The sequence below is a fragment of the Chiloscyllium plagiosum genome, unplaced genomic scaffold (genome assembly GCF_037043375.1).
Source record: "Chiloscyllium plagiosum isolate Xiang-an unplaced genomic scaffold, Cpla_swu_hap1 HiC_scaffold_37, whole genome shotgun sequence".
Classification (NCBI taxonomy): Eukaryota; Metazoa; Chordata; class Chondrichthyes; order Orectolobiformes; family Hemiscylliidae; genus Chiloscyllium; species Chiloscyllium plagiosum.
In genome coordinates, this window is record NW_028270175.1 from 25870348 (window position 1) to 25893601 (window position 23254).

Consider the following 23254-nt stretch of genomic DNA (forward strand, 5'->3'; position numbering starts at 1 on the left):
CTGGTGCATTGTTCCACTGCTTTACAACACCCTTTGCCATAGGTGGAGGCAGCAGTCTCATGATTAATGTTTCCATTCCTTTCCCCTCAGGGTTGACAATAATTTGCTGCTTTTGCTGATGATTCACGTTTTCAAGGAGAATGAAGAGCAACTTTATAAGGTGAGAGCACTCTGCAAGACTGCATTAGAAAATCACTTTGAATTTTTAAAATTACACACAAGAAACCTGAACTCCCTGTTCAGTGTCCAGTTTGTGCTGACCCATCATTTCCCACATGTCGCCACAGGAAGCAGGGTGTTTCCTTTATTTAAATTTACCTTCATACATACCTTCTTCATTTGCGATGAGGTAGCATTTGAGATATTACACTTCGTCGCAACACTGAGTTTTAGAGAGATCAAGATCTTTCATCTAAAATTACAACTTCTGATTGCTACCCAGTGACCTCTCCTGGAAAGTGTGAATATGAAATGAAGACCAGTTCAGGCTTCCGTATTTTGCTGCCACTTGCACATTATAAATGGCTCCTTGGATGAAACACTGGTTAATTGCCAGCACCAAGGAGTAGGGATAGGTGAAAATGATCCAAATGTGTTGAGTCCTCTGAAGAGATTGGCTGCCCTCAGTGTGAGTAAGAGGATCTCTTCTGTAGCTCTAACTTTCCAAGAGGAGAATCTTGGATTCTGTTGTCTCAAGACAACATGGAAAAAAAGCCACTCATTAAATAAATGAAAGCTCAGTAAAATATAAGAAAAAATATAAACAACTGATAGAACCTAAAACATGGCGATATCAACTGAGCAATACGAATCAGACAGAGAACTAACCTAGATTAATCAGAAAAACTCATCAGTGGACAAGTATTGCTTTTATAGGAAGCAAAAAGGGGCTTTATTTCAGACCCCCACTGGAAAGTGTGTTTTTTGGATTTGGTAGTGCTTTTGTCTCTGAATGAAAAATTTCTACAGTTGTGGAACAACTTATAAATTCTGTTGATCCAGATACTAGGCCAGAGCCTGGTTAACTGAAACATTCTTCATGTAAAAGTTTCTATTGCTCAATGTCACGAACAGGCTTCTAGTTTGAATTGTTGGCTTTTCTGTGGCTGTTCCTTTTTGATGAAACAGCTTGTGCTTCAAATTTTTAAAACATTTTTCTTTCTCTTCTAACATTGCTCCTTCTGTTTCTTTTGCCAGATGATGCAAATGTGGACAGGTCACATGGAAGGGAATTTACAGTTGCTTTATGTGTTGTTGACTGACTGTTACATCTACTTGTTGAGAAAAGGTAATTCTGTTGAGTTTGGGGTAGATGTCATACACTTGAGTGAAGTGCATCACCTTGAAGATCATATCCCAGCCCTTTGTTGAAATGGAAGACTCTCACTGTTTCTGTTTAAGATGAACAAATAAGTTGAGTTTTCTTCCAGTTCCAACATTTTGCAGAGCACATTCCACAATACTGCTACTTTTCAGTTTAATGCTAAAAGTCAATAGATTTGAAGGCAAATGGTTTGTGAATTGTGCAGCTGGCACAAATAGTGCATCTGTATTTGCTGAATTAGCAGCTGTTTCCCTTGGTACAAGTTTTTGCAATAGTCCCCTGGCTATAACAATATTGAGACCACTTATGAAAGATGCTTTGTCCACTCCTGCTGTACATAGCGAGAATCTGCACTTTCAAGTCATGAGGAGAAAATAAGGGCTTTGCAAAAGAACATTGCACTAGAGTAGTGAGTCTTGTTGGCTGAGATGTCTCGTGTAAATAAGAAAAGTTACGAGTTCTGCACCATTCAGATTATCTCTAAAATGAAGCTCAGTGTTGTACACAGAGAAGTTGTTTAAGTCATTGCAATAAAATCAGTGCTGTGAATTAGAATACCATGTCTTTGTCTAACTCAATCTGTTGGTCTACACAGGAGCTGCAGACAAGCCCTATGCATTGGAAGAAGCTGTGTCTTACAATGAGCTTGATTACATTTCGGTGAGTTTGCTGGAGAATATACAAGTAGTGGGTGTCAACTGAGGATGTACAAAACTTAGTTATGATGTCCTTATCCATTTTTGTTTCTATGTCCTACCAACCCTCCACTCTAATGTCCTACTGAGGCTCTTTGATCTCTTTCAATGAACAAAGGCCACTTGTGTCGGACACTGGAGGGCTTCTTTAACCTGTAGATTTAAAGATCAGCAAGACTGTGCATTCCAAATAAAATCAGAGGAAGGAAATTGCTGTAAAATTCAGTAATTGTGTGTACTGTGCAGACTCCTGTTGTGGATACAGTGACAAACTGTCTGTTACCCTGGAAATTTTTGTGGAGCTTCAGTAGGTAATTATAAAACTGTTGGAGAGAAAGGTTGCTCTCCAGTGGGTGGTCAGGAGGTAGAACGAATCTACTTACCTTTACAGCTAGAGAGAAAATACACAAGCAGGACATGCCATAGAAAACAACACTGTCCCAGAAATTTAGAAAGTTTTCATTGAACCATGGTCAATAACTGAGAGTTGATTTCATTTATTCACATTGCCTTAAGGAAAAAGGTTATAAAACAGGATCAATTATCATAAAAATACAGTTCCTGAGAAACCTTATTCTAAAGTATTGCAATATAATATCCTTCCGTCATTGGATCATCAGACACACACTGCACTGACTTCAAACTCCAAGAAGTTTGAATCTCTGATAGGATGCTCCCCACCCCCCAGGGCTGTCCAATAAAGTTTCTGACTGAGTTTGAATTGGAGGCAGATATCTGACAATGTGACTTATTTACCTGAATGGACAGAAACGTGTACAAGTCCTGGGTAAGTATGCAACTAACCCCCATCATTCACGTGTGCACATACCTGCCCCCCGCCACCGACTACTGTGCCCCACCTAGCCACTGTCCCACTAGCACACTAAGATATATAAAGTCTTACCCAAGCTAGAGCAGCTAGTGCTATAAAAGATGGGGCAGGGTGGGTGCTTGGATTCCCTTCTGTGAAATTTCTGAGATGTCCTGTGCTGAGTGAGTTTTGCAAGAGCCTCCATTCAGAGTTTGGTCAGAACTATCAGAGGAAGGTAAATGGTTAGCTTTTGTCTGATCAACATCAGAAACAGGAGTTTCTGCACTGACTGGGAGATTTGGTCCATAATGCTTTATTGTAATAATTTGCTGATTTATTATTTAGTTTAAATAAGTTTTGGTTTTGTGTGTGCTGACCTGTGTACAGTATTCAGTGTTTGCTATGTTTCACTCACTTTTCACTACTAAAGGTGGGGCTTGGTCAGCAGACCATTCAGCTTGTTTGCACCAACCGGCGGAGGCAGTTCCTACTTGACACAGCAGATGAATCTCTTACAGAGTAAGTGCAAATTGCAGTAATCGTTAATAATGCAGTGTGGTGTCACCACATCATTTCCTTGAACAAACCCCTGCCAGACATTGTGATCATAAACAGTCTACAATCTTGCACACACCAAGGTATTTTTGAGATGAATGCATAAATTAAGAGGGAGGAATTGGCCTCTCAGCCCCTTGAGCCTGTTCTGCCATCAATAAAATCTTAGCTGATCTGATTTCTCCATTTCCCAGATGACTTTTACACCCAGTGCTTATCAAGAATTTATCGCTGGTTTAAAAATATTCCACAACTGTGTCTCCTCCACATTTGGGGAAGAAAGTTCTCAATTCTCAACAGCCTGTGAGAAAAATATTCTCCTCATCTCTGTCCTAAATGGGCTACCTTTTACTTTGACCCTAGTTCTAGATTCTCCTGCAAGAGGAGACATCATTTCCATATCCACTCTGTGAGCACCTCTCAGAATCTTGTATGTTTCAAATTAAGTCACCACTAACTCTTCCAAACAGGATTCCTGGGTTTATACAGGTATTTGTGTTTTGAGTTTGAAATAAATATTGAAGACATCTGCTTTGAATCAAATTGTCTGTGTATATAATTACGTTGTCTTAAACCTTAAACTTGTCTTGTAATGATACTGTAACGAGCCACTCTCCAAGATGCTTATCACTAGCTTTTTGTGCTTATCTCAAGAGTCTGATTAGTAACATTTGTATAGAAGTTGTTAATTTACACTCACAAGCCTGCTCAGCCATTTATTGAGATTATGACTGTCTGATTGGTGACCATCTCCATATTTCTCTGCCCACTTCATACTTTTTTAGTTAACAAATATTTATCAACCTCCATTTTATAATTGACAACTTGATTCATAATCAAGTTTTTTTTGTAGAACAGGGTTCCAAACCTCAATCACTTGCATGTAACAATGATTCCTAACTTGTACTAGGCTCACACTAAAGAGAGTTTTTTTACATGTCTGGGTGACAATCCTAAATCTGTAATTTTTCTGAAAATTAGTGAAGCGTACTTATATTTGCAGCCTCTATCACTTAGTGCCAATCTAAAAGTTTGCTGATCTCAGTCAAAATTTGTAAGGAGCAAGCTTCAATGACATTGGCCAGTTCATAAATTTAGCTCTGTCTCCCAAACCCAATTGGAGATTCGTGTGTCGGACACTGATAAAATATGCTCAGTTGTGCTGTCCACAACCCTAAAGAATACATTGCTTTCAAAATGCAACCATGCATATCTAGTGGGTTGAGGTATTAAGAGGATGTTTGGCATCTATAGAACTGCATGTCAAAACAAGCATGTCTTTTCTCCTGAAGGGGGAGCATTGGGTCAAGGAAACTGCTGATCAATTCCAGTATTTATCAGCAACAGCAATAGCAGTGTGATTAATGAACCTGTAGTACTAAAGGTAATGCCTCTAACTAGTTATTTTAGCTTAGTCACATTTTGTTTGAGCACCAATTATAGTGTTTTCCTTATTTTTCCTGATGTTTAGGTTTTTCCTTGCTGCCTTGAGATCTGCCATGATTAAGGGCTGCAGAGAGCCTCCATATCCCAGCATCCTTACTGATGCAACTATGCAGAAACTGGCACTGACTAAGTTTGTGGCCCAGGAGTCAAGCTGTGAGGTAATGTGATAACTGAGCTGGATGATCTGCTGGATGATTTTTCCTTCTGGTAAACGAGCAGAACAAACTTTGCTGTTTAGTCTCAACTTGGGAATGTGCACTGCTGGGCAATTAAGCTAAGGCTCCTATAGGCCATGTGATGGGAAAGAGCGACAGGGTTCCATTTCATTGTGGATGAAGTATCAGTTGTTAGCTCTTAGCAAAGGGAGAATGAGTGATGGTGAGAAAAAGAAATGGGTTGAAAAATGTCTACAAAGCCAAGATAAAGAATCAAGATCCTTTGTGCAGGACACAAAGTTTTACTAAATTGATGCAAAAAAAATCTTTGTTTTAGCAAGAAGTTAGGCCAAGGTAGGGAATGGAATCTTTTTTTTTGCAGTTTAATATCTTGGTAAAAGCTGAGGTCAAACAATAAAATGAAATGCAAGTAAGAGGAAAATCATATGCCATTTTGAAACAGAAGATAGCAATAAGTTGACAGGCAATGCTCAAGGGGAGAAGGATCAGAAGAGTTTTTCGAAAGTGGAATGAAAGTTGTTTTCCGTACGTGTCTCTTTTGCACCAGTCTTGTTGCAGCTGCTACTGTGCCTGACTTGTGGATATATTTTCAGGGGTCAGAAGTGACTATCCATCTCTACAGTTTGATTCATTGGGAGGATCCCATGGATGTAACTGCAGGGCCCCAGAGGAATGTCTACATGGCACATGGAAATACTGTTACAAAAGAAGGAATTCTGCATTACAAGGCTGGCACCAGTTATTTGGGCTCACCAATCTGGAAGTCCTCATATGTAGTGCTTAGGTAAGGTTCTCCACATCAGATTTGAGCACCATATTCAATTTTTTCTCTTGATTCTGTGGACCTGTGGATGTACTTGGCAAGAATAGTGAATATTTATAGACTAGCAAGATTTCTATTTTTATTTCAGTATTTTCCTTCCACTGCTTCCCTGTAGACATTGATTGTTGCTGAATATCTGTACCTATGCATGACTTCTCCCTGGTTTCTGTGCTTATTGTGTGATCTGAGACATACAGTTTAGATTGAACAACTCGACCATAGATGGCATCGTAATCGCCCAGAGCTTGGTGTCCTAATACAGTTGATTGGTTCAGTAGTTGTTTCCTATAGCAATGGGGTATTTAGTGCATTGGCTGCAAGTACCTAACTCAAGACAGGCATAGTGTTGAATAGGAGTTTAAGCTTGCAATAGTTTGTCTTGAGTAAGTTGTCATAGGTCACTGAGCTTCTACAATTCTTGTAGTAATGTTACTTCAGAATAGATTCTGACCCAGTGACTCTTAAAGAACAGTGATTTATACGTCCAAGTCAGAACATTCTGTGACTCTGGCTACTTCAAATGATGTCCAATTACCCGCAAAAGATCCTTGAGCCAACAAGAAGTGCTGTATAGTTCCATCCTATTCACATTGCTTCCCTGCACAAGCTGCAGCTTGCTTTCCATCACACTTACTTTTATATTGAACTCCTACTATCCCGTTGATGTGACGTTTGGAAATGACCTCTCTGATTTCTCTAATATTATGGGAAAATGTAGATATTTTGACATAAAATCAGGGTATTTATGATAACGTAGATTGCTGTGAAATGGAATTTAAACTGTTTAGGAATGAATTATTTCCATATTCCAAGGAAGGATATATTTGCAGTGAAAATGGTACAGCAAAGATTCAGTAGATTGATTCCTGGATTTAAAGGGATTGTCCCTTAACGTGAGGCGAAGTGAACTGAATCTGGTGTTTAGAATAATAGGAGGTAAATTCACTGAGACATGCACGTTCTTAAAGTGGTTCGCAGTACAGACACAGTTAAGTTGTTTCCACTGGCTGGGAATCTAGCATACTGGTATGGTCTCATTCATTAATTATTTAGAACTGAGATGCAAAATTTCTTCACTCAGACAAAATTTCTGGTGTTGTTATGTTTGAGAATAGCCAGCCGGTGCCATTCTATTAATGAAGTTGTTTTATTTCTGTAGCAACGGAATCCTCTACCAGTATCCCGACAGGATAGATGTAACGCCACTTATGTCAGTAAACTTGGCGTAAGTACTTCTGTGAAAAACTGAGCAGTTCATCTCTGTTTACGTTTGCCTCTGATGTGCATGTTTATGTGTCTCGTGCACTTTTTTTTTCTCTCTCGCGCGCTCTGTCTTGCGCGCGCTCTCTCAAAGATGGGAAAGATACTAAATGAGTATTTTCGATCAGTGTTTACTGTGGAGAAGATCGTGGAACATGTAGAATGTGGGGAAATACATAGTGACATCTTGAAAAATGTCCATATTACAGAGGAGGTGGTGCTGGGTGTTGTAGAATGCATAAAAGTGGATAAATCCCCAGAACCTAATCAGGTGTACCTTTGAACTCTGTGGGAAGCTAGGGAAGTGATTGCTGGGCTCCTTGCTGAGATATTTGTATCATCAATAGTTACAAGTGAGGTACCAGAAGACTGGAAGGTGGACCAGTGAGCCTATATCGGTGGTGGGCAAATTGTTGGAGGGAATCCTGAGGGACGGGATTTACACATATTTGAAAAGACAGTGACTGATCAGGGATAGTCAACATTGCTTTGTGCGTGGGAAATCATGTCTCTCGAACTTGATTTGAGTTTTTCAAGAAGTAACAAAGAGGATTGACGAGGGCAGGGCGGTGGACGTGATCTGTATGGACTTCAGTAAGGTGTTCGACAAGGTTCCCAATGGGAGACTGGTTAGCAAACTTAGATCTCATAGAATACAGAGAGAACTATCCATTTGGGTACAGAACTGGCTCGAAGATAGAAGACAGAGGGTGGAGGTGGAGAGTTGCCTTTCAGACTGGAGGTCTGTGACCAGTGAGATTGGTGCTGAGTCCACTGCTTTTCGTCATTTATATAAATAATTTGGATGTGAACATAGGAGGTATAGTTAGTAAGTTTGCAGATGACACTAAAATTGGAGGTATAGTGGACAGCAAAGAAGGTTACCTCGGCGTACAACGGGATCTTGATCAGATGGGCCAATGGGCTGAGGAGTGGCAGTTAATTTAGATAAATGTGAGGTGCTGCATTTTGGAAAGGCAAATCAAAGCAGTACCTATACAGTTAATGGCAAGGTTCTGGGGAGTGTTGCTGAACAAAGACCTTTTGTGAAGGAGGTGTTTGGTATGCTTTCCTTTATTGGTCAGAGCATTGAGTATTGGTGTTGGACTGTAATGTTGCAGCTGTACAGGACATTGGACCTTTTGGAATATTGTGTGTAATTCTGGTCTCAAGCCTGTTGGAAGGATGTTGTGAAACTTGAAATGATTTACAAGGGTGTTGCTGGGGTTGGAGGGTTTGAGTTGTCAGGAAAGGCTGAATAGGCTGGGGCTGTTTTCCCTGGAGCATCGGAGGCTGAGGGGTGACCTTATAGAGGTTTATAAAATCGTGAGGGGCATGTATAGGATAAATGGACAAGGTCTTTCCCCTGGGGTGGGGAATCCAGAATTAGAGGGCATAGGTTTAGGGTGAGGGTGAAAGATTTAAAAGGGACCTAAGGGGCAATTTTTTAATGCAGAGGGTGGTGCGTGTATGGAATGAGCTGCCAGAGGAAGTGGTGGAGGCTGGTACAATTGCAACATTTAAAAGGCATCTGGATGAGTATATGAATATTAAGTGTTTAGAGGGATATGAGCCAAGTGCTGGCAGATGGACTACATTAGGTTATGATGGCTGGTTGGCACAGACGAGTTGGACTGAAGGGTCTGTTTCCGTGCTGTACATCTCTATGACTTTAATTGAAAGGAATCCAATTGCAAATTCCTATAGCAAAAAACATTAGAGATGTCATGAAAGTCCAAATCTATTGTTCATCCTTGTTTGTTTTGTTTTTAGCACAGTCATGCTGTTTTTGAAGGTCGCACCCCAACCCCCTTTGCTGTTTGTATTGTAGTGGAGAACAGTGTGGAGGCTGTCGCAGGTCCAGCACAACTGAGCGACCGCACACGTTCCAGGTGATTCTAACTGCGCGCCTGGCTTTGGAACTCAGTGCTGAGAATGAAGAAGAGATGGCTGACTGGATGCAGCACCTTTGTCAGGCAGTATCAAAAGGGGTAAGTCAGCTACAGCTGCAATGAGATCCCAGTCACAAAAAGCACAAAATACATTTCCTGCAATTGAATAGGGTATGGTATTCCATCCATTATTTATTGCAGCTATTTTGTTTCATTCTGTTGCACTGTCTTTTCTGATTGCGAATATTAAATATCATATTTCTGTCTTCAAGTGACCAACCTTCAAAGGTGCTTTGTTTTTTTATGAAATGTTTAATGTAGCATTTTATCATGAAGGCTGAGACATAATGCACTGGGCACCCTGCAGTAGCACTCTCATGTACCTCTTCTTCATTGTGAACCCAGATAATGATAGTTACCATACTAGACTATCCCATTTTTACCACCCATAATTCTGTCCTTAGAGAATCCAAAGAATCTTGCATTTCATGAGGAATTACTGGATATTAAATTGTGGAATCCCTGGGATCAGCTAACCCAGCCCTAAAAATGGTCAGTTACCCATCGGGACATTTGTAAATTTTTGAGGGCAGTGGAGCAGATGGCGATTCGATTTCTTTTCTGAGTTACTTATAAAGTAGGTGTAGTCTGTCCTATCCTTTACAGTATAATAAATAGTGGTAGTGTTTGGCTTTTCTTGACTTCCCCTTGCCAACAGTTAAGGCCACAAAGGAATTGTAAAAAGGTGTTAATGCTATAATACTGAACACTGCAGGGGGTTAATGTTCCATTCTGTACTAGGACTCGCAAATGAATAAAAAGATATTTTACACTGCTGCTGTTGGGTAATCATTGCGCTGATTGCCTGTTTGGTTATAGACATGATTTAATTATGACCTCACAAAACAATGTCTTTCATCCCTCTTTCCAGATCCTGTAGCAGCTAATTCAACATTATCTGCCATTGTTAACTTCCTAAAAGCTCAATATTTGAAATACCCATAAATCCTTCTGTGTACCAGAGACAATGTGTACACCTGGTGGAAGACAATAGCTTGTGTTAAATAACAACAGGCACTTTATGGTGTCATTGATATCATTGCATATGCAACAACTGCGATGACAGAGTCCACGGTGAATTTGAATCTTGAGTAGAGTGAGCAGACTGATTCCAGAGTCTTCCACCTGAATTTTTGATTTTTTTGTTTGTTTGCCCTTCAGTTAGCAGTAACTGTTGAGCGTATTAACTGTTGTGTTGTCAGATCATTCCCCAGGGCATTTCACCCTCTCCATGCATCCCATGCTGCCTCGTTGTGACTGACAGGATGCTGATTACTTGCCATGAGGACTCTCAGACCAGCTTCTTCCGATTATTGGGCAGCGCTGAACTAACGAGTGTCAACAGCATCTCCACCAGTCCTGGCAGAGAGTACTGTGTGATGGTGGGTAACACTTCAGTATCTTATACTTAGTAATTTTCTTGTTAGAAAATGTTTTGATTTTGCAAATTTTGTTCCTGTCTCTATTGCAAAGGATCTTATTGTTGCTGGGCTACAATTGATCATAGAATCCTACAGTGTGGAATCAGGCCATTCGGCCCATTGAGTCCACACTGATCTTCTGAAGGGCATCCCACACCGATCCATCCCCCGTCCCTGTAACCCTGCATTTCCCATGGGTAATCCACCTAGCATGCACATCTTTGGACTGTGTAAGGAAACCCAGGCAGATACCGGAAGAAAGTGCAAACTCCGCACAGACTATCGCCAGAGGGTGGAATTGAACACGGGTCCCTGGCACCTTGAGGCAGTAGTGCTAACCACTGAGCCACCATGCTGACATAAATGTCCTGTGGTTTTCCTTAATTTGCAGCATGGTGGGTGGAATTTTAAGTTTAGAAGGCAGAGGGCTGCGAGGGTCACCTGCAAGGAGTAACAACTAAAGCTGTCTCTACAAATTGGTGAAAAGTTTATTCAGAATTCCAGAAGTTTTAAAATTATTGTTTCTGCTGTGCAGTTACAGTGCTGTGTCTACACCTTATTAAAGCTCTACAGCCTCTGTTGACTTGCTTGGCATTGTATGTAGAATAAAGGAACAATCCTGATCATCATAGCTTTGTATATTTTGTAGAAGAAGCACAAATGATTTTAATGTATAATTCTTGAGATCTCCCTGAACCGTGAGAACTGACACTCTGTTTTTCTCAGGGCATGTGGCTATCTGTAACCCATCACTGGGAGTACAATCCAAGTTCACTTGCTTTTCCATCAAGTTGAAAAGTGCCTGTTCTCTGCTGTATTTATGACAAGAAAGTACCATTTAAGAAATGGCAGACTGCAGAGCAGTGGGGCTTGAAGCCATGGGGTTATACTCATTAGTGTTTGTGTTTAACTTTTTTGTATTTTTTAAAATCTTCTTTCTCAGAGGCAGCTCTCAGAGTGAGCAGAACCTCTGACACTCCTGTTTGTTTTTTTTTCTTTTATTCCCACACTAACGCCTAACAGCGGTAGTGCTTATTTTTCCCCAGCATCCAAGTGTTTGTGTTTTAATTCTCAAGATTGAGGAGCCCCTGCCAGTGTGATTGATTAAGCTAAATAATTTAGTTACTATTTTGGTGAACTAATGATAAAATTAAAGAAATTACGTAGGGGTAGTTTTCCTAAGTAGCATGTGGCTGTTGGAAGGTGGAATATACAGGGGAACAATGAGCTCCACCTCCTCGTTTTCACAAATCAGTTGAAAGGTTGATCCCACTACCAGAACCAACTGGCAATCCTTGATGTTAGTAGCCACATAACTTCACAAATTGTTTTCTCACAACAGAAATATGAGAAGAGAAATAGAACATTCAGCCCCTCATCTGTCCTGTTCTTTGGTTAAATTATGACTGATGTGTATCTTAAGCTCTCCTATTAAGTGAGTAGTTGAACTTGAGCAAAAGAAGAGTTGCAATATAAATTGGACATAAAATCCTCATCTTGAATAAAATATTCTAGTTTTTTGAATGCACACTATCCCTACCCTGTCCAAGATTGGAATGGTACAGCTACCATAGTTGGTATTATCCAACACTTAGATATCTTTTAGTTGGCTAGATAATTGCCTGTTGTGCTGCTGTTGCCTTGTATTACATTTTCGCTTATTCTAGTGTTTCTCAAATTGTGTTCTAGGAGATGTCTGATGATCAGAAATCTCCTCCGTGGTTCCTGTATTTCAGTTGTGCTGAAGAGCTGCAACATTTTCTTACTGCATTGAACATTGCATGGAGGAAGATCTACCAGGTAAGCTGGAATGTGCAGAATACTTCACCAGTAATGAGCAGTGCAAGTAGTAGGATTTTACCTGCCATTGCATGTTCACATATCAAAAGGATAATCTCTCCTGTTATCTTGGGTTATTTAAGCTGTCTGCCAGACAATCCCCTGATGACCATGTTAATGCAATATGTCGTGCATTAAAAGTAGGGAAAATCTCCAATTCAATCCATATTGAGTTGTTTTCAGCTATCCACTATGATATTGGAGCGGTTTATTTAAACTCAACTGTGCTGTACTTTCCCACTTCCTGGGTTTGGAACAAATATAGCAAACCAGATTCCTGCTCATAACTCTTGTTCCAATATCTGTGTATAGTCCTTGGGTAAGGACAGGACTAGAACTTGAATCGATGCTTTTATTATTTTCAGTAGTGTTGCATTTTGACTTGTGCTAATTCTCCTTTCGAGGTGGATCTACCTCAGAAATCGCTTCAAGATCCCTCCATTCAGAAGAAATGTGATGACGCAGTCCTGCTCATTCGGACCACGTGGCAGCGAAGTGATAGTCTTTCACGTGGACGTGCTGAACGTGAACCATGGTGTTGAGCACCTTGGAACACTGGCCATATGGTGCAATAATGCTGCAACTGTTACTGACTTCCTGCATTTCCAAATGTGTGAGAGCAGTGGTCTTCCTGGAGGTGTGGAGAGGAAAATGGGATGTAAAAGGAAATGGTACCAATCCAAATGGACAAACTGACAATTCTTTGGAAATACATCAACAATGTCATTTATTAGAAAGGATGAAGAGGAGGGAACGGAAGAGATTTTGAATGAAACTCTGCTTATTGAGCTGGGAATAGGTGTGCTTTCACACTTTCACTTGTGAAATGTGTGCATTCTCAATGAATTTGTCTGATGGCTTCACCAAGATACATTCAATGAACATCACATCTCTGAAAGCTTGTTACCTAACTGCATGACTGTCTCCTTCATTAAGAGTTTTTTTTTATATAAAGAGTTGCTTGAGCAAAATCAAATCATTTCTTCTTTGGAGAAGTTCAAGGACTAGTGTGCAAAGATCAAGGGAACCTGAGAAACACTTCTCTCTGAATCACTGCCTTTTGTTGCTGAAACACTCACCTATGTTTCTAAAATGGAACAGGTGATGTTTTAAATGTCTTTGCATCCCAGTCTCTGAATGCCTACTTGTAACAGTCTGAAGGTTTTAGGGAATTTTTGTTTTCCCCAATGTCAGTGACTTAAAAGACTGGATATCATCATGTGATGTATAATCACAGCTTTGGGCCTTTCCAGATTTTAGGATCTAATTTTTATAGACAAAAGTGCTTTTATTAAGTTATACTGTTTAAGTCTGGCTGCACTCCAGTCACTTTTAAATGAAGCCTCTTAAGGTTTAATCTGTAAATATGTTTCAGTTGTGTCCCATGAGGTCAGTGTCTATAAAGCTCAGTTTCTGACCTTCTTCCTGGTAAATGGAGAATCTTGCACAAGATATTTTTCATTAATGGAGACTCTCTGGACTGTGGTTCCTATCTTTACATCTGGTGAAGCAACCACTGCATCCTCTGCTTTAATTCGAGTGTCAAAGATGCTGTTTAAATGCAAATGCACTACTAGATTGAACTGATAATTGGTAATATGACGAAAGCATTTTTATTTTCAGCCAACTCAGTGAGGTTGGATTTTCCAACTATATGTCAGAAAAAATCATATGCAAGAAATGGCAGGTAGGAAAGAGTTGTTGATCTGTAGCTCAAGTTAGATGTTGTATTTTGAGTCGTGTCAAAAATTCAAAGCTTTCCCCACTTATATCATGTATTTTACTAAATGATTCATTCATTTAAAGTACAGGTAGACAATCCTTTATACGAAATCCTTGGGACCAGCTGTCTTTTGGATTTCGGAATTTTTTTTGGATAAAGGATTAAATTACATTTTCATAGTAAAATAAAAAAATTACCAAACAGCAGACCTGCCTGTGATTACTACGAGTGCTGAGACAGAATTGACGCCTGCCCAGTGCTGGGCAACACTGCTACTTCACATCTGAGCAACGTAGGTTGAGTGGGTATGGAGTTGGGTTAACTGTTTGCATGCCAAACAACCTTGTTCTGGAGAGAAAAAGCTTCACGATAAATGTTCGGATTTCGGAATTTCAGATAAAGGATTGTCTACCTGTGGTAGTTCTAACCTGGAAACAGTTCCATTGCTGAGATTGTAGATAGGTAATAGACATTAGGTGCAGGAGTAGGCCATTCTGCCCTTCGAGCCTGCACCACCATTCAATATGATCATGGCTGATCATCCTTAATCAGTAGTGGAATAGTGTGCAAATAACAAATACATGCACCAATGTTTACAAGAGCTCCTGTATAACAGTAACATTTACAGTGGTATGTTTGAAAGTTTCTCAGGCAAAGGTACCAACTCCTTGGCCAGAAGGCCCAGGCCTATGCGGACCAAGCAAATCTCAGTGCTGTTTTCAGCCAGTTATTATCTGTGTTGTATAACGATATAAACTCTCTTCTTTTGCTGCCACTAGGCACTGTGAATATACTGCAGTGTAGTGTTCATTACCCCATCTCAATCTAGTGGCAGTATCTCAATGTTGCAGAACATTTTGTAGTCTACCTCTATTTATACACTAACCCAAGTATTGCTTGTTCCTGTGAGCTCAGCAATAAATGTGCACATTACCTTCATTTTTCCTTTTGCAATTTTTGAATTCTGAAGAAATATAGTAATATGCAGGCTGAGGGAATATTGAGATTTGGGCAAATAATGGTTTTTGCAGTTTAATGGAAACTCAGCTTTTGTTTCCTAGCATGGTAACTATATACTCTTCTGTCTGAGGCTTGCATTTGCTGTATAGTTCAGGATGAAAATTCACCTCCCTGGTGACAACTGTTGACAAATGCTAAACTCAGGGTAGCTGATCAAGTGATCTATCGGTGTCTATGCAATAATAACCACCCAGAGCTGACACCCATAAAAAACAGGATCCTTGAAATCTTTTATCACAACAAGAATCAGAGCCCTTGGAAATCTGTATTTCAGCAGAGTTCGTGTTCGTAGAATTTGAAAATTAAAATGAGCACCTTCATGATGGAGAAGAGGGAGAAAACTCCAAAGTCACTAGTTTCTCTCGCCAAACTGTATCTAAGCTTCCTCTCTCCTAGCGTTAAATAATGCATTAGTGGCAGTTAAGATGTTTTCGAAATGCTTAACTCTATATAATTTTGTTCAGAACTGCTCAAACCTGATCATTGTATTGAGAAGTCACCTGATTATATTCTGATCAACCAAACTCAACTTGTAATCCTATTTGTTTTCTACACATTAATAGGCAGAAAGAGCTGCACGTTGTAGCTGGGGTACTGGCGAAGCATTATGTAAAGAAAACCTTTAAATAATAGAAATCAAATACGTGGAACTGTCTGTGGGTGACCTATTCCTTGTGAATGCTTTGCTTACATGCTTAAAAGAAAAAGAGTCAGTTATACTGACAACAACCAAAAGCCATGTAGCTACAACAAATGAGTGATTAAAAACAATAAACCCAATATAACTAAATAGTAAAGGATTTAAAACCCGAGGATTTATGACTTTTTTTTACCAGAGCCAAGCCACAGTTAATATATTTTCAAAAGCACCAACATTGGAGTAATGGAAGGACTGAGTGGTTAATTAACACTGAATCAAAAATGTTTTTGAACCCTACAAGAACAAAAATGTACACCCTACTTTGGAGAGTCTGATCTGGTTAATCAATTTGTGCATTTCTTAGATCAATGCTTCCCAAACCCCCTCCTGTTGTGAAAGTTGCTGAGATAGTAGACCTGTGGAAGTGGAAAGAAAAGCTGTTTACGCCAGAGTTTTTTCAGTCAAATGCATCTACCTTTCCATTATGTTTTCCTGGACAGGATTGAGTAATTAAGCCATTCCCACTATTAAGTGAACCTGGAGGGTGGAAAGGGGTCACATAGCTATTGATACTTGGTCAGAGATTCACAGCAGCTATTGCTGCCTCAGAGTGAGGTTGTGACCCACCGATTGGGAAGCCTTGACTTGGCAGTTGTGCAAAAATTAAACTTTATTTGCCACCATGTTTTTAAGCTCTGCAGATTGCACCTTGTTTTGTAAAACTCCTATGTTACACTGCCTCAACTGAGCGAGGATGAGTTGAAACCAAAAGGTGACCCATTACATTGACAAAGGACTATGTAAGTGTTCAGTCTATTAACTCCTGTATTTGAGTATTTCATAACAATCCAGAACTCTTGTACTTTCCATTTGTCAAAGTGAAGGGTCACCTAAAATGAAATCAGTATTAAAACTGGATTTTTAGAGGTGCTGATTTTTGGGATTCTGATATAGACTTGCTATATAATTTTAGATGTTTTTAGATTTTGATTTAACTAAACTCCCTCAGACCCTTGACTGATGTGAATCTTGACAACCCAAATGTGGGAATGTTCTTTTATTGCATTCTGCTTGTAAGATATTGTTTAAAGTTAAGTGTGAGGTTTCCTCTTTTCACCCAATATCTCAGCAAGTTTAAGCATAGAGCAGCTGAGTCTTACAAATCAGGAGGATCCCGGGTTCAGTATTTGATTCATGCTTGGAAGACTGATCTCTGGGATAGCAAATGGGGTGCTAGAGTTTGCAGTGATGTAGAATTCGTGAGGTTTCTACACTGACTGACTAGCACTAGAAAACAATGTACACTATGTGGATCTTTGAGTCTTTGGTTGATAATGTTACTGATGTTTACTGGCATGTTTACAGGCAACATTTATTGCTCATCCTTAATTGCCCTTTAGAAGGAGTTGGTGTTCTTCTGCCTTGAACTGCTAATGCATTTGTATCTAAAATACTGCCCATAGAATTGTACCTGATAACATATGCCCAATCCCACATTGAATTGTACCTAATAGTGAGTCTACACTGGCACTTGTAAACCTACCCAAAAATAAGTCTTGTGCAAGAACCATAGAACAGTACTCAGCTGAAGCCATTTTGGTATCTGTGGAATTTAGCACAATTTAACACCTTCATTTAAGCTTCACTCATTAGTGGCATTCTCACTTGGTTCATCAAACTTTACTCCAGAGCTTAGAACATTAACTCCTGTGATTTCCCAGTGCAGTATAGAGAAGTGCTGCATTTACAGTTGCTGTCTTTCACATGAGATGTTGACACACTACCCCACATTCCTGTTCAGATGGATGACATTTTTCAAAGAAAACCAGGATTGTTTGTGTCTCCTGAGCAAGACTTCTTAACCAATGCCACGAGAACCAAATCAACTGGTAATTTATCTATGTTGTTTTTGGGACAAGCTGTGTACAGGTTGGCTGTAGTTTTTGCCTACATAACAACAATGACAACATTTAATTGGTCCTGAAGGTCTTAGGGTCATCCTAAATCTAATGACATTTATGTAAGTCCCTTCCCCTGTCTTTTAGCAGGGAGGTGAATGATTGAAAGTTAAAAAGGAAGAGGATACTATACAAACAGTTACAGTATGGAGATTCTAGATGAACACATACAATCGAGTAGGGTGCTAATATTCAAGTATACTAATTTGCTACACCATGTACTTAATTTAAAAAAAAGTCTATTGTAATTTTATGCACGTTATTAAAGAAAGGAAAATGCTGATGATATTGGATTCAGTATGTACTGGAATCATCAATTTCCATAGCTGTTAGGACTACAGTTAGGTTGGGATTTTTAGAAGCAAGGTTAATGTGTGATGGTTGGAATCTCCTACAGAGGTGTTGGGTTAAATGTTCAAAAAGAACTGCGATTTGTTTTCTCTCCATATATACACAAATAACCACCCCATGTGCAAGGGTATTTAAGAATATGTGGTATATTTTGTTTTGCAAGAGTTTTCATCTTGTAAGATATTTATGTGATGCAGAGTGGCAGAGTTCTCCACCTTGAAGTCTTTGTTTTGTGTAGTGTCCAAAAACAGCCCTGGTTGCAATTTGTAATGTGTGAATGATGAACACCTTACTAACTTGGTCCATGTTATTTTGTTACCGAACCCACAAAGTGAAATGTGCAATCCAATTATCTTCTCATCTTTTTAATGAGATTTGCTTTTGTATGCACTGTAGGGTTTGTTTTGTAACTCCAATCTAGAGGTCAAAGTTTACTGGTTCTAGAAGTAGAAAACTCCACAGTAGATATTGCACCAATCTGAACTAAGTAGAATTGTTAGATGAATTGAATGATAATATGTTACAATAAGGTTTTTTCCCAACTGTGGGAATTGAAAGTATCTAATCATTTAAAATATTTCCAAGTGCTTTGTAAAAAGTGGGGTTAGTGTCATTTTATAGGAATGATGTCCTGTTCAAGCATTTATGGTTGTGACCTGATTGTGTTATTAATTACTTTGATTCATAAGCATAGATCAGAGACTATTTAATATGTTGCAGAGTTAGATCAAGAAAGGCTTCATATTTGTGTAAAAACACCTCATGATTACTCTTAGCAAGTTGTCTACTATCTTGAGATATTGAACCTTGAAATTAGACCTTTACACTACCCGCTCAAATCCTTCAGTGTCTAAGCTAAAGAAGGTATTCTGTTAAACTTCAGGTGACTGTTAGGTAATCTGTGTACAGCAAGAAGAAAGTTACTTTAATGGAAAAGTTACTCATTGTATTTAAGCAAAGGGGCTATTAAACTGTGCCTTGAATCCAATCCATTTTCTATGTTTACAATTTTTTTAAATTAGATTTAATTCCCTACAGTGTGGAAACTGTAGGAAATTAAATTGCTCTTTAAACCAGAAGATCGAGGAGTGTAGCTAATTAATTTGCCCCAAGGTTTGAGCCCTCAAATCCAGTGTAATCACATTCAGTACAGAAACATGACATTGTCTTGGTGTGAAAATATACCAGGGAAACAGCAAGCCTGGAAAGGGCAAAGAAAGGTTGATTTAAATACGTTTAAGATATTTTTTACCTTTACATTGCTCTTTCTTTTAAAATAAACAGTACTCCTCTAAACACCAGAAAGATATCTTCAGTTTTGTTTAAAGTTTTAAGACTATAAAGTCATTAATAGTAGTTCTGTGGTGATAAACTAGTTAATTTCAATGAGGAATTATTAGATCAATTTACCTGACTGCAAATATGAAAATTGGTTCCATCCCATCTCAAAATAATGAATAACAAAGTGTGTTTTGCCAGTGATTAGGTGTTGCATTGTCTCTATCACTTGACAAGTAAAGCTAACTTGGTTTAGTTTGCCTACTGTTGGTCTATAGATTTTTGCATCTTTCTTTCCTGCCTTTGCTATATTACTCAATGATATTAATACAGATGTGTAATGTGAGGTAAAACAGACTGAAAAAGACTGATCATCTATTATATCACTAATATTGAATGGTACAACTTTTGAGGCATACGTAATTCGACAGATCCTGGAGAATTTTCACTACTTGTGTAATATACTATAACCTAAAAGTGTGTACATTAACGTTGATGCAATCTTTAGGTGCCCAGTACTTATACTTATCAATGCATGTTTTGTGTTTATACAATGTAAATGCAGTGTTTATTGTATATAACTTAATGTAAATAGAATGGAATTAATAAAGGTATTGGTCTCCTATTTCCTGTCCGAAAGAGAAAAACCTTTATTGTTCTGTTTTTATCAGAGGTGTATCTCTGTGCATCTTCATCTACGTACTGTCTTTGGGGAGACAGTCTAAAATACATTTAGTTCAAGCGCAATTAGGAATAGGCGACACATCCTGTGAAACAATAAATGGATAACCTGGCCGCCCTCCTGTGTCATTGCCCCGCTTGGGAATGACAGTGGGTGCGATTCTTTCAGGGGCGCGGTGCATGTCCGCTTCCCATTGGCTTCCTCTGTGGGGGTGTGCATGTAAGGGGCGGGCCGAGTGGTGATCGACGTGCTCCCGAGTCCCAGCTTACCGGCAATCGCCTCCGGTGCTAGGAGCGGCGTGTCCGCTGTCATCCCAGCCCCGGAGGGGGACTGGCTGGGCGCGGCCTGGCCTGACCCGGACCGGGACGATGCAACAGCGGAGGCAGGCGCTGGACTTCGCGCTGGGCGGCGCGGCGGCGGCTGGGGCTTGTGTGCTGACCAACCCGCTGGAGGTGGTGAAGACACGGATGCAGCTTCAGGGGGAGCTCCGCGCCCGGGGCTCCTACCCCCGGCTCTACCGCAACGCCTTCCACGCCCTGGTGCTGATCGCCCGGGAGGACGGGCTGCTCGGGCTGCAGAAGGGGCTGGGGGCCGCCATCCTCTACCAGGCGCTGATGAACGGGGTCCGGCTCGGCGCCTACTCACAGCTGGAGGCGCTGGGTTTCACCCGGGAGCAGGGCGGCAGAGTGAGCACCAGCTGCAGCATCGCGGCCGGGGCAGTTGCCGGAGCCATGGGCGCTGTGCTGGGTAGCCCTGCCTATCTGGTGAGTCCCTTGGTGTTTGCTGTCACCTGACACACTGGGGCTTGTTTATCCCTGTCGCGATCACATTTCCCTCCACAGGTGCTGCAGGATCTGCTGTGTCTTCAGGATTTTCTGTTTTTTTTTAAATTAGATTCCCAACAGTGTGGAAACAGGCCCTTCGGCCCAACAAGTCCACACCGACCCTCTGAAGAGTAACCCACCCAGACCCATTTCCCTCTTACTTAATGCACCTAACACTGTGGGCAATTTAGCATTTGTTTTCATCCTTTTTGTTTACTACTTATCTCCAACGTCCAGTGTATTTTGCATTATTCCACCCCCGCGTCACCCAGTCAGTGGTTATTTCTGGCTAAACTTGCAGAGTTGCTAACGTTCAGCAGCAATGCTTGTCAATAATATCAAAACTCGGGGTCATTAGTTTAAGGTGACTGAACAAGTCCAATTCGGTTTCTCTTACCCAGGTTTCCAGTTTATACCGGCGGTGTTTGGTGAAGAGTAGAACATAGGGTTCTGTTTCTTTTTTAAGTGACACTGGAATTTCGCTTTTTTTTTGAAGAAAACCAGATTTGGCGAGAATGGGGTTATTTTGCGATTGTTAATAATTGGGCAAAAGGAATTGAACAGAATCAGTATCCGAGGCTGTGGCTTTCGCCTTGTCTCACAGTATAAAGGCTGATTATCAATTGCTATAACTTTGTTTTTTTTTTAATGTATTCTTCATTGTAGTTTATCTTGCTGAGTGATAATTTTGTGCAGTAGACTGTACTTGGTTGATGTGATCTGAGCTGGAACAAATGGAATGAAAGTAGTGCGATTTTCCCCTCTGCGTAATTGCATCTTGCACCTTTTGACTTCCATGAGTAAAAGAACCTTTGAAACGGCAGATAGCGTCATGTGCCCCTTGCCCTGGTAGGTAATTTGTAATAACTTTATGAATCTAATGAGGAAGATTAAACTGAGATTATACTTATTAAACTGGAATGGATGCAAAAAAAAATTACAAGGACGTTACCGAGACGGGGAAGTTGAGTTCTCAGTTATATTTAGCCTGGGGCTGCTTTTCCCTGGAGTATACTGGGCTGAGAGGTGACCTTTATAGGGGTTTATAAAACCACGAGGGGCATAGATGAGGTGAATACCAAGGCTTTTCCCCAGGGTAGGTGAGTCCAAAACCAGAGGGCATAGGTTTAAGGTGAGGAGGGAAAGATTTAAAAGGGACTTAAGGGGTAACCCATTCACAGAGGATGGTGTGTGTGTTTTGAACGAGCTACTGGAGGAAGTGGTAGAGGTGAATGTAATTACAACATTTAAAAGACACTTGGACAGGTACATGAGTAGGAAAGGTTTAGAAGGATATGGGACGAGTTCAGTTTAGGAAATCTGGTTGGCATGGTTGAGTTGGCCGAAGGGCCTTTTTCTATGCTGTATGACTGTGATTCATAAGCATGTGAAAATTGAAATAGCTTTACAGCACAGGCTGTAAGGAAAACCGTACCACCTTGGTATAAAAACTCCACTAACATTAGATCCATTCACAGAGATCTTTATGAAAATACTTACCACGTCATTTGAATGCCATCAGGAGTTCTCTCCTCTCCTCTCTCATATATTTGTATGAAATAGGAGCAGGTTTATGGCAATCGACCCTTGACCCTGCTGTGCCAGTTGACAAGATCATGACTGATCTGATTGTAGCCTAACATGGGAGGCAATTACCTCTGTCTTAAAAATATTCAGCAACATTCCCTCCAAACCTTTTTCTGGGGAAAAGAGTTCCACGGGTGTTCAAACCTCAAAGGAAAAATAAATCTTCTCATGTCCATCTTAAAAAGGCTTTTTATGTGTTTGTGTCATTTGTCCACTAGTTCTAATCTCTCCCACAATAGGAAATCATCCTTTCAGCATTCACTCTATTAAGGCCACTCAGTCTTATAAAATAAAAATGCTAGAGAAATTCAGCAGGTCTGGCAACATCTGAGGAGAGAGAAAGTTAACATTACCAGTCTGCCAAAGAAGAGTCATACTGGACCTGAAATGTTAACTCTGTTTCTGTAGCACATATTTCTATTTCCTATCTTCAGGAGTATTCTGCTTTTATTTCAGGATTTTATACATTTCAAAACAGCACCTCTCAATCCAAAGGATTTAAGCCCAACCAGTTGAAGCTTTCTTCATAAGAACATCTCTCCTTCCCAGGAATCACTCTAGGTTACTTTGTCTGAGCTTCTAATGCAGTTATGTTCTTTCTTAAGTAAGGAAATCAAAACAAAATTCTCCAGATTCAGTCTCACCAATGCCCTGTACATCTGTAGTCAAACTTCTCTACTTTTATATTTTATTCCAGTTGCCGCCTTAATCACTTGTGTCTACATACTATTTGTTTTGTAATTCATTTCCAAGGACACCCAGATTACTCAAGTCCATTTAAGAATGTCTCAGACAACTATCTCTGACAAATTAAGCTAGTATTGTAAAATTGAACTGTTGGAACTGAATAACAAGTTTAACTGGTGATAAATATTTTGCAACCAAAACA

At 40.0% G+C, this 23254-nt stretch overlaps 2 protein-coding genes across 5 annotated transcripts in view; both read left to right on the forward strand.

Annotated features, from left to right (window-relative positions):
* plekhm2 (pleckstrin homology and RUN domain containing M2) overlaps positions 1–19897 on the forward strand; it is a 67069-nt gene extending 47172 nt beyond the window's left edge. For all 3 annotated transcript variants that reach the window (XM_087980487.1, XM_087980488.1, XM_087980489.1), the window contains 11 exons: positions 91–160; positions 1198–1288; positions 1920–1984; positions 3261–3349; positions 4857–4989; positions 5601–5791; positions 6990–7055; positions 8922–9081; positions 10245–10424; positions 12153–12263; positions 12707–19897. In XM_087980487.1, the coding sequence (XP_087836613.1) occupies positions 91–160; positions 1198–1288; positions 1920–1984; positions 3261–3349; positions 4857–4989; positions 5601–5791; positions 6990–7055; positions 8922–9081; positions 10245–10424; positions 12153–12263; positions 12707–12844 (1294 nt within the window). In that variant the 3' untranslated portion in view covers positions 12845–19897. The remainder of the gene's footprint in view (positions 1–90; positions 161–1197; positions 1289–1919; positions 1985–3260; positions 3350–4856; positions 4990–5600; positions 5792–6989; positions 7056–8921; positions 9082–10244; positions 10425–12152; positions 12264–12706) is intronic.
* Positions 19898–20184: 287 nt separating this feature from the next.
* LOC122540268 (solute carrier family 25 member 35-like) overlaps positions 20185–23254 on the forward strand; it is a 28643-nt gene continuing 25573 nt past the window's right edge. Inside the window, exon 1 of one of the 2 annotated variants that reach the window (XM_087980490.1) lies at positions 20185–20718. In XM_087980490.1, the coding sequence (XP_087836616.1) occupies positions 20323–20718 (396 nt within the window). In that variant the 5' untranslated portion in view covers positions 20185–20322. The remainder of the gene's footprint in view (positions 20719–23254) is intronic. The other variant, XM_043675730.2, reaches the window with a different exon arrangement.